Raw genomic sequence first — 11,053 nt, forward strand, 5'->3', positions numbered from 1 at the left:
TAAATGTTGCTATAAAATGTGATTTGGTACTTAGTAGGTGCAATTGTAGGCCCTCTTATTATACCAATATACGCAGCTTTGTAAAGATGATTTGGAAATGTTACTAAGCCAAGCAAGAACTATACCGGGCTACCGCCCAACCCAAATCTACTTAAAGGATTGTCGCCCCCTCTTAGCCTCAGGCTTCACCTGATATCAGCCCACTCTCTTTGGGCCTCACGGCCCTCTCCCCTCAGGACCTCATCATGTGCATTGTGGGCTTTAACTTGCGGCTTCGGAAATTATTTATGTACAGGTTCTTTTCGTCGAATAAATTACATTACGAAATCATTCATTCCTTACCAAAAATATACAAGTCCTTGGATAACTACAAGTCTACATCGTTTTCTTTCATTTTCATCTGTTTCCATTCACTCTTTCTTCACATTCTCTCAAATTATTTTTAAAATAGAGTCCTTAAATTACACATTTAGCATATGTCCCAATTCTGGTGAAAAATTAATGTCGGTTAAAAAAAAAAACACAAGAAAATATGTACCCAACGCCAATTACTCGACAATACCAAGGGGGAACTTTTTCTAAAGCGAACTAAAGCTAGTCTACAAAACAATAGTATTTCAAATATTTGTCCTCCCATAAAAAAAAAATTCCCCGAAAACTTTGTATCTTCACAATATGGAACGATTACAGAACACGTGCACCCCACTTTGGTTGTATCTATATCAGGAGCACAACATATTTGAAGATAATATGAATGGGGGGGTGATGAATAAATTTGGGACAATCAAAGACTCAATTTACAGGCCTCTTTTTCTCTAGCCTAAAATCTTAAAACAAGGCAATGAAGCAAGAGGCCAATCCAATTGAAATAAAGATGAAATGACCGTGTAAAAGCTCTTTATAATAGCCTGGGCAGATGATGGTTGCCTGTTTCTACGCACAAGTGTGATCATCATAACTGTCCAACTTGTTGAGTCACCAAGGCAATGCAAACTAACCAAGGAAGAACTTGAATACGTCACTCAGTGAAATGATTCCTTCCACGCGCTTGCTCCCAGCTTCCACGATAACAAGCCGTCTGACACCTGAATCCAGGTTAGACAGCAGAGTCCTCAAAAAGAAGTAAATTGGATAACCTAAAAACTAATGCTAAACCAAACTAACAAAAAGCACTACCACTGGTTAAACAACAGTTTTTCAGTCAAATTTCGTTCAGGTTTTTAAGGTTTTGGAGGAGAAAAGTGACATTGCAAAAGTTTATATATAATATATAAACATAAAGCAATTTTCATCATATCCTACCTGGATTTGCCAAACGTTCCATCACTTTATGCAGAGAATCAGATCGCAAACACATCTGACATCGTTGACTTCTGAGTTCATAAGTATTACAAGAATCCTGACCCAACTGCAATGCCTGGACAAACAAAGCATGCAAAAGAGATACTTAGATCTCGAGAATAATATAACTAAAAAACCTCCTTATTCATATAGAATTACCCGAGGTACAACACAACCTTAAACTACACACAGATATTGGCACTATCTTGATATTACAGTTAAAATGCAAGCTTTCTTCCTTATTCTTCAACTAATTTCACAATCAACGTCCGTCAAAACTAAACAAATACAAAAAAAGAATTACTTGAAAACACAAATCCTGACCCTTGCGCATTCAAATTGGAAATTTAAAAAAAATGAACAATGAAGGGTAAACGACCTAAACTATCAATAGCAACCAATGAAAACAGCAATAAAACTTTTCCACCCCAACATCAGAAATGTGACAATTAAAAAGGAATCTAAACAATGGGAAGAAACCAGTAGCATTCAGGAAGCATCCATATACAAATGAATAACAAAATCCTCATCCACTGGCACTAGCAAAAAATTGATTGGTTTCACTACAAATTAGTATACATTGAAATAGTCTGTTTTCACCATGAAAAGAAATAATGCTGTAATTCTGTTCCATGCCGCTGTAGGTAAGCAGCTCAACTAGTAATTCCATCCATAATGCCAGACTAGTCATTAAAGACAATATTGCTCATCCTGTCCAACATCCAGTTTTAACTTCTGATAAAAATATATGCCACTAGGCATGGGCTAGAGATGAGGGTTAGGATCAGCACCACTATGTACCAAAAAGACCTTCTGCCAAACATATCCTACCTATATCAGCAAATCAATCCTGTAGGCTCCCAAGCTTCCAAATCAATGGCACTCACATGGTTGCTGCGATTGAGATGTGAGTAGCGAATTTACCATAAGCTTATATCCATGTTCCCATTACCAAAAAATTCTCCAGAGATCGTGGACATCATATTCTGTACTGATCCTTAAGCTTCATAGTCCAATAGATTTAACCAAACAATTTCAAAATTAATTTAGAGTTCCTGCTATAGACTTTACAGTTCCCTCAAAAACAAAAATATTTTCAAGCTGGATTTATCCAGCATACCATGCATTACATATTAAACAAGTAAACTACAAGCCATTACTTCTCATCTCTCGCATCTTATCTTTCTCAACAATCAAACAGAAAGTTCCTTTGTCCTTTTTCTCCTTTAAGAATTTGTCCCCATTAACTAAAACTCATTTCTCATCTATATATCAGCTGGTACTAACCATCAAAATGCTATAAGCAGGCTTATTGCCTATACTTCTAGTTCCTCGGCCTAACTGTTGATGGCAATTAGGACTCACTTAAGGTACCAACAAAGGTGTATTTTTACCAACATTCATAGGATAAGTTCATCTCTTAACCACAGCTTTCAGTAGAAAAATACATGACAACGGCAAAGTTAACTCTTCATTGACAGAGTGCATTGGAATAAAAAAAAAAAAAAAATCCAAAGTGTTTTTGTACAACAAAAATTGTCAGCAGAAGTTTATTGGAATTGGGGAAAAAAATCTAAACTTACCTGATGAACAGTCATTTCATCAAGATTAATATGTGTATAAGCTCTGTCCTTTGCCAAAGCTGTTATATCACTATAAAGCAAGGAGAGAAGGAAAAATGAGAAAATGGCCAAGACATTGTAAAGAATGAACTGATAGGACAATTTAATGCATCAACTACAGATTGATTCCAAATATCTCAAACAAGGCATCAACAAGTATATTAATAAGGATAAAAACAACTAACCTCCGACAATATATATCCAGCAATGAGTCACTATCATCAACTATTGGTATTGAACTTACTCGAGCTACAAAGCAAAGGACAAAATGTTATGCAATTATAATTACGTCAATATAAGCAAACATTTATTTAATATTTCACAGATTAATTCAGAAAATGGATTAAAGATTCATCTTTTTTGTTGTTTAATCACACCAAGAAAAAACCCTTCTTCTCAAAGGGGGAGATAATGTCCTCTACCATCAGTCTAATGCCTCAAAAATATAATAGGATACCAAATTATTTATTCTTTCTATCTGTTGCTTTTCTTTTTGGTTCAATATGTTCAAGGTCAGACAAAGAAATCACACCTTGAATTAATAAGTTTAGGGCTGAAGTAAGCGAAGCACTTGGTCTCAACATTGCTAGAGGCCGGTGATTTGACTCCCCAATTTTGGGCACCCATGTGCCCACAGGAATTGCACAAATTGGAAGTTGAAGTATAGGCAATGAACTAGAACAATGCCGAAAATACCTGCAAATGCCTGAAAAATCAATTTGGTAAGAATGCAGCATACTTAGCAACAGCAACAAGAAAGTTGTAAAAAAACTTACATTTAAGTATTCCTGAAAGGGAAGCAAGATGTAGTAGCTGTGGAAATGAACCATCTTCAGAAGATGAATGGATGATAGGAACTGTTGAAACTTCATTTTGCAGGATCTTCACTGCAATATCTTTCAAGTTATCATACGGCCCTGCCTGCATGATAAATGAAAATGACCAATACAGAGAGGTCATCATATAACAATTACAGACACTTCCCAATACAGATGCACATCAAGCATAGTAAGATATAAAGCAGGGTAGTTATTGGGCAAAGTTTTACACAGCCCAAGGAGGAGCTTCATCAATTCCAAGTTCCACCATTAAAATAAGTTGGCTAACCGCATAGTTGGTGCAAAAGAGAGGTACTTTTGATTAAAGGATATAATGATAATAGTCACTGACTTGATTATTTCATGATTGACTAAACATTGATACAAGACAAAGCAAAGATATGTTTGCAGGAAGATTGCAAAAGGAACCTTAATGTCTAGAAAATTAACATACAAGATCCTCTGCCTTCCAATTTTGGAAACAATCTCCTTATACATTCCCAGCCTTGACTGCCAATAAACGCATGGTACAGTGAATTTAACTTCAATAACTCAATAAATAAACAAAAGATAAAAGAGTAATGAAAGCAAAATAGTATTCCTTCATGTTTGTTTGATGAGGAAAAAGTCAAAATTAAGTAGACACATGACACAGTTTCTTCTCAGTCTGAACAAGGAATTTGCATTAAATATTTGACCATTTAAGCTCTAATACATTGCTAATATACTCTTTCATGTTCATGATACCATCTACTCTGATTCTTAAATTTAAAGAAACAAGAGTATTTGCATTTTCATTTGGGTTCATCTACCACTAACCCCAATTAGTTTGGGATAAAGGTGTTGTTGATGTTGATGTTGAAGAGTATTTGCATTTGCATATGCCTGTGTTCCCGATCATCTTAGTGAAAGATTACCCAAAAAAAATAATTAATTTAGATCAAGTTCACAGTAATTAAAATAGATATTACAGAAGTTCATTCTGTGGATGCACAAACACACACACACACACAAAAAGCCGCTGAAACTTTTCCAATTTAGTTCTTTATGTTTTGCTTGATCCTATTACAAACAAAATCGGCATTTAGTTTCTATCTTTATTTTTGTCCCAAAAGCATCAAAACAGTCCATGTCTCGTTCAAAGGTTTGTTCCGAAAAACAAATACAAATAGTAGGTTACACAAGTAAACTTAAAAGAAAATAAAATGAAGTGATATTTGAAGGTCATAAAAGTATGTATGAGATTAAAAAGGGTTTAATATTTCTCATGTTGTAGGAGATAAAATTTATTTCCTACACACATATAAAAGTGTGTGGGGCCCATGTGAGGAGAAGAGAGAGAGAGAGAAAACATGATACCCATACACTTTTAGGAGATAAATTTATTTCCTACAAATTTATCTTCTATAACATATAACATGAGAAACAATAAACCCAATTAAAAATTAGATAAATTGATATTTCTGAATAATTAAACTCTATTTTCCCTCTCCGTTCCCTTTGTTTTAATCCAGCATCATAAGCAAGATCTATATCAGTGATAAACAAATGTTGTCATGCAATCCTGCAGCATAAGCTTCAAGTTTATCTTCGTGAACAGACCTCTTATGTCAATTTTTCTTCATTTCTTCCTTTTTTCATGCTGCAGACTCTATACTACATCAGGCCGGAGTTACCCAGGGCTAGAAGTTATCAAAAGATAAAAAAACATTTCCAAATCTATAATTAACCGAGGCTACTCGCTGTACAGCACAAAAAATGAGCACCCTCATATATACACTTTACAAGCCAAAATATGCTAGTAAAAACATGAGCATTATCACACAGCAACATCACAAAAAGCCATATAAAACACTTACATAGACAAAACGTCTTGGAAATGCTGTCCATTTTCCTTCTTTCCAAGCTGAAATGGTGTGTGTTTCAAGCTCCTCTTCAGTCAGATTGGACCCATGATTCCCTAGCTGAGAAAAGGACAATAACAAGTATTAAACATTATGAAATGTTGAAGATGGATGAACTTTACAAGTAGAATGTGCAGTATGTCATCATTTGGAAAATCTTGAATTTGATTCTCAACAACTAATTTATGGAACCCAGCTCATATTATGCTGGAAACTGCTTAAAATCAATATCTTTAGAGACTCTTCAAGGAACTTCATGCAATCCAAAGGTTGGAAATATCCAGGAAGACAGACCAAAGAGTTCAAATTCTGCAGTGGCTTTTTACAAAAAGAGTAATCATATCCATATTCAACAGCAAATAACCACAAATAAAATGTTCGTAATAATAAGTTGGTATTGTTTCAGCAAACAACATGAAGAGTCAATTGATCATTTTATTCACTATCAATTGCTCAAACATTATTAAGATTCTTCGGTCTATAATTTTAGTAATTAGGTCCGACCATTTATTGATGGAGCTCACTATGTGTCAAAGCTCTGAGATACATGCAAGAAGATGATTGCACTAGAAACTAGTCCAGACATGCAACTAGACTACTTCGAAAGAATATGTAGCCATGGGCCCACCTTTTTATAAGTCTATAACCAAGCAATAGTTACTTCATTTTAGATATACTTTTTCCTTTTACCTTTTGATATACTTTTTCCTTTACCTTTTGTTACCAGGTTCTATAATTTATCATCCATATTGTATATGAGGTATTTTAGCCTTTCTAAGTCACTTGGAGTCTACGTAAGCCATGATGACAAGAGCTTTTCTTTCAGAAAACTAGCCAACACAAAGAGCTGATAGTCTTATACTTAACATACCTCTCTTAAAATTAAAATAAAATCCAAAGCACTTAGAACTCCAACGAACTGCCCCTTGCAGAAGTCCCAAAGAGGAGCCATGGGAATTCCCTGTAAATTACCCAATTCAGAAAAGTTGCATACACAAGCTACTAATCAGCAACAAATAAACACAAAGTAACACTACAAATGAGAAAGCTATAGCATACAATGCAAGAAGCACAAGACTTAAAACATTGTCAAAGCAAGAAGCTTCTGAAACAACTGCTCAAATTCCACAATAGAACTCAAAAAACATATAAGTCATTTCTCATCTATTTATCAGGGTAAAGGCAAGGAAGTTACATACAGTAATCAAACATATTTATAGAATAATTATTCAGTACATTTGAAAAAGTTTTCTGCTTGAAATCTAGCCCAAGCAAAGATACCTGCTCATGCAGTATGTGAAATGCCTGTTTCACTGGCAGATCAACATCCAAGGCAACAACCTGTGGTCAGATGTCACTAAATTAGTAAATTGCATGGTAGTAGGTTTGACAACAGCAAATTGTAAAGTCCAAAATAAAGGGTCAATGGTAAAAGTTCCAAACCTTGCCTGACTCGGGAAGTAATTCATAAGCTGTGCGCATAGACAGGAATGCAGAAATACGCTGACGGGAGGTCTGTACATCAACATCTGATATTCTCGGCAACACTTCACTCAATGCACCATCTGTCAACCGGACCTGAGCAATGAAATTTCATATACAAATAAACAATAATACAATTTTAGACATGAGCAAAAATCAGATTCTAAAATTAAAAAAAAAATGTGCTACAATACATTGTAAGAGAATAATATGGGTTAAATATTTCTAATGTGGCTCCAAATAGAAGACTCAATAGACCTACGTAAATGAGAATTAGTGTACTGAAAGGCATTAACATATAACAACATGGATCTATGAGTTCTAAAATAGTACAATCTCCAGACAGGAGCACTGTTCTTTAAATTTAAGTCCAACGTACAACAAATCCATAAGCCAACATACAAAGAGTATCCATGCTCATAACAAAAATCACAAGTGTCAAGGTATGACTAACTATTACCACACGCTGAAAAGCCTCATTAACATATAACAACATGGATCTATGAGTTCTAAAATAGTACAATCTCCAGACAGGAGCACTGTTCTTTAAATTTAAGTCCAACGTACAACAAATCCATAAGCCAACATACAAAGAGTATCCATGCTTATAACAAAAATCACAAGTGTCAAGGTATGACTAACTATTACCACACGCTGAAAAGCCTCATTATCCACATCCATGTTAGATCCAGAAACTATATCTGGAGTTAAAACAGGTACCAAATTAGGCTCGGTAGCCAGTAAAACAGTGTTAACCATTCCATATTCTCCAGATATAAAAGGTTGATGCTCGTCATGCCGCCATTCTCCATCAACAAAAAACTTGTACTGCATTCAAATAACTATATGGTAAGTATCTAGCCATCCAGAATAAAGGTCAAACATTTTCTCAAATTGTATCTTTTTTAATTCCATTAGCATGTGTCATAATTAAACACTTGAATCTCAAATATAAGCAGTATATTACTTCTAAAAGAACACTCATTGGGAAAACGAAACATCTGAAAACAAAATATTAAAAAAGCTAAAATTATGAATAGATCTTGTATTCTAAACCTCTATAATAACCTCACTCACCATTTCCCTTATGCTTCCATATTAACCCGACCGTCCAGAGTTCAAAGAAAGTCATGAATTTTATACTTGCTATTATCATTAATATAGAGCTCAGTGCCGTTACCCTCTGTATGCCAGAGGAACATTTTGTCACCAAAACATCTTTCTAAATAATAGAGAATAAAAATTATGAATCCACAAAACCAGACGACCACACACATATATACATATAATTTAGAAAGAATGTGAGACTTTCACTCAATCATCATCATCAAGTACCATCACAGCACTATAAACTAACCTGATGATAACCAGGGGCCAAGCTATGAATAACTTGAAACACAGTTGGGCAACCTTCGACCGGCGACATTCGTAGAAACTCAGACCACCTTGGGGACAAAATTTAAATTTCTTTTTAGAAAAGAAAAAAACACGAGCAGAGTGACATCAATCCCGCGAAAACCAACACTAAATCATACAGAACTAGTGCTTATTTCACCAAAATGGGCACTGAAGAATTAAGGTGTAGTAATTTACAAAAGACGCACCGTGTGAAGGAACCACTGAGATACACACTTCTGCCCCCATATGGCCACACAAACCGCATGGGAATTAACACCGTCCCTGCAACACCACTCGCATCCCTCGCAGAATCCATACTCGGACTGAACATTCCGCCTCGAAATTGAGAGTGCTACACTGAGAATACCCTCCAAGCAATAAACTTCATCGCATCATCTCAGCTTGTTCAATTCGTAGAGAGCAAATTCGACCAAATGCACCACCAATTCAATGCACTACGAAGCCAAAAAAAAAGGAAAAGAAAAAATCGTCCCGAATCAAAATCCTAAAGAGAGAAAAAAAAAAAAAAGTTAAAATTTTGATGCTTTGTTTCACGAAAAAATCGAAAACAGCTAGTGCCCATTGCTCACTGCAACAGAACCGAATAAAGTTTTGAAGCGGGTACGAAAATAAACACCCCAATTTGCATGCAACAAACCCATTGACTAGAAGACACAAAACCCTAACCCTAAATCGAAAAAAAACGTACCAAATCGAACCTCGAACATCCACCAAATTAAGAAATTCTGGCGAAAAAAGAAGGCACGTAGAGGGAATAAAAAAAATAAAAAAGGAATAGCAACCCTATTGATACATAAGAGGAAACAAGTTGGGAAAATCGAGATGGGTGAGAACTACGAAAGAATCCAATCATAAAAAAAGACGAAACCTTGAAATAGATGCTGAAAATTTATCACTGAAGCCAAATAAACAAAAATTAAATCTAAAAATAAAAAAAGGAAAAGGGTCAATGAATTTGGAAGCTGTTACTGAATAATCAGTGTCAGATTGTTAAAGGGGAAAATAGAATTTTGTTTTGGTAATAATAATAATAATATTAATAATAATAATTATTATTGTTAACAATAAAGCGGCGGGGTGTAACTGGTTAAACTGTAAAGCATAATAATAACGAGGGTGTGTTGTGTGCACGTGCGATTCTGTCCTCTCGGTGGGTCAAACTAGTATTAATAATGTTGAAGCTTTGGATATCTGTTTATTAATAATTTCTTTTTAATTATTTTTTAACTTACACATCATTAATCACTTAAATACTTATATTGAATCATAACTCCGACTATAAATTGCTTAGTTCATTATAGTAAAATGTGTTTCTGAAATAAATTTAATATTTAATTAATAAATACTGAATGAGATGTTATCGAAGTTAAACATTTTTCATACAAAATAATTTAATCTTTCTCTATAGAACCAACCATATTTACTCAGTTTAATAGTTTACAGGATTACCTTGTCCATCGTGTGTTAAAATATTTTATGTGTGTATTTTAATTCAAACTTTATGCTGATCAAAGCTATTGCACTGTACAATTTTTTAAAGACAAATTTGTGGTTGTCATGTTTTTATTTTGATTTTGCTTGTAAAAATTTATTTAGTTTAGAATAGTTGAATATCTTGTAGAAATGCAATAATGCTTTCTTAGGTCACCGACTTAATTATTGTATTTTAGGATTTCCATCATCTTATGTGAAAAATTGGTCATATGGTCATATTATTTGATCACAATCACCCATATAAAAATTATACAATTTTCTTTCTCTTATCTCATCATCAATAAGTGGTTTTGATCAACAACATGACCATATAACTACTTTTTCACATAAAAGAATACATTCCTATAATGTATCTTAAAGCAAAATAAATGAGAGATTCTTGAATGTATATTACTAAACTATATTTTGTTTTAACTAAATTTTTCAACATCCATGCATCGTATTTGTATGGAATTATAAGAAAAATAATTGAAATTTTAAAATTTTACAAATTTGAACAAGTAATAAATATTACGAATAGCACTGTTACTTTGTATTTTTTTCATTTAAAAATAATAGTAGTTCAAGTTTGTGTGTGTTAATTTAGGAAATTAATAAATATATTTAATTTTAAAAATATAATTATATGTGATCAAATTATCCTTTTATTGTATTAAATATTTTTTATTCCACTTGGTAGAAATACTATGATATAAGGATAAAATTGAAATAATTAATATATTAAACTTTTTTAAGGTGACAAATAATTTAAAATGAATTACAACTTAAAAAATTATAATAATTTTGAGACTGATGAGTTAAAAATATTTTTTTCACACGAATATCATACGAATCAAGATGGCAATATCCGAAAGAATGGAAAACTGCAAATCGAGAGAGGAAAAATCGTAAGTGTGAGGTTTGTGTGATAAAGGAATCGACGGTGCCTAATTAACTTGATAAAGGAAAAAAGGTCCCTTCTTCTTGCCACTAT

At 33.7% G+C, this 11,053-nt stretch overlaps 1 protein-coding gene across 8 annotated transcripts; it reads right to left on the minus strand.

Moving 5' to 3' along the window:
* Positions 1-598: 598 nt before the first annotated feature.
* On the minus strand, positions 599-9,567 carry LOC133294458 (sucrose nonfermenting 4-like protein). Of its 8 annotated transcripts, none has more exons than XM_061493122.1 (15): positions 9,275-9,567; positions 8,772-9,020; positions 8,525-8,612; positions 7,816-7,995; positions 7,129-7,263; positions 6,967-7,026; positions 6,557-6,646; positions 5,641-5,745; positions 4,211-4,291; positions 3,740-3,884; positions 3,496-3,669; positions 3,149-3,212; positions 2,925-2,994; positions 1,303-1,417; positions 599-1,085 (listed from the first exon to the last, which is right to left on the minus strand). In XM_061493122.1, the coding sequence occupies exons 2-15, from the start codon at positions 8,894-8,896 to the stop codon at positions 994-996; spliced, it is 1,524 nt and encodes a 507-aa protein (XP_061349106.1). In that variant the 5' UTR covers positions 8,897-9,020; positions 9,275-9,567; the 3' UTR covers positions 599-993. The 8 variants fall into 8 exon arrangements, 7 of the variants coding, with proteins under 7 accessions (XP_061349106.1, XP_061349107.1, XP_061349108.1 ...); XM_061493123.1 differs by having other exon boundaries at positions 8,772-9,070; XM_061493124.1 differs by having other exon boundaries at positions 9,455-9,498.
* Positions 9,568-11,053: the final 1,486 nt, after the last annotated feature.

The sequence above is a fragment of the Gastrolobium bilobum genome, unplaced genomic scaffold (assembly GCF_033153095.1).
Source record: "Gastrolobium bilobum isolate Gb01-03AN ecotype WA unplaced genomic scaffold, APGP_CSIRO_Gbil_v1 utg5188, whole genome shotgun sequence".
NCBI lineage: Eukaryota > Viridiplantae > Streptophyta > Magnoliopsida > Fabales > Fabaceae > Gastrolobium > Gastrolobium bilobum.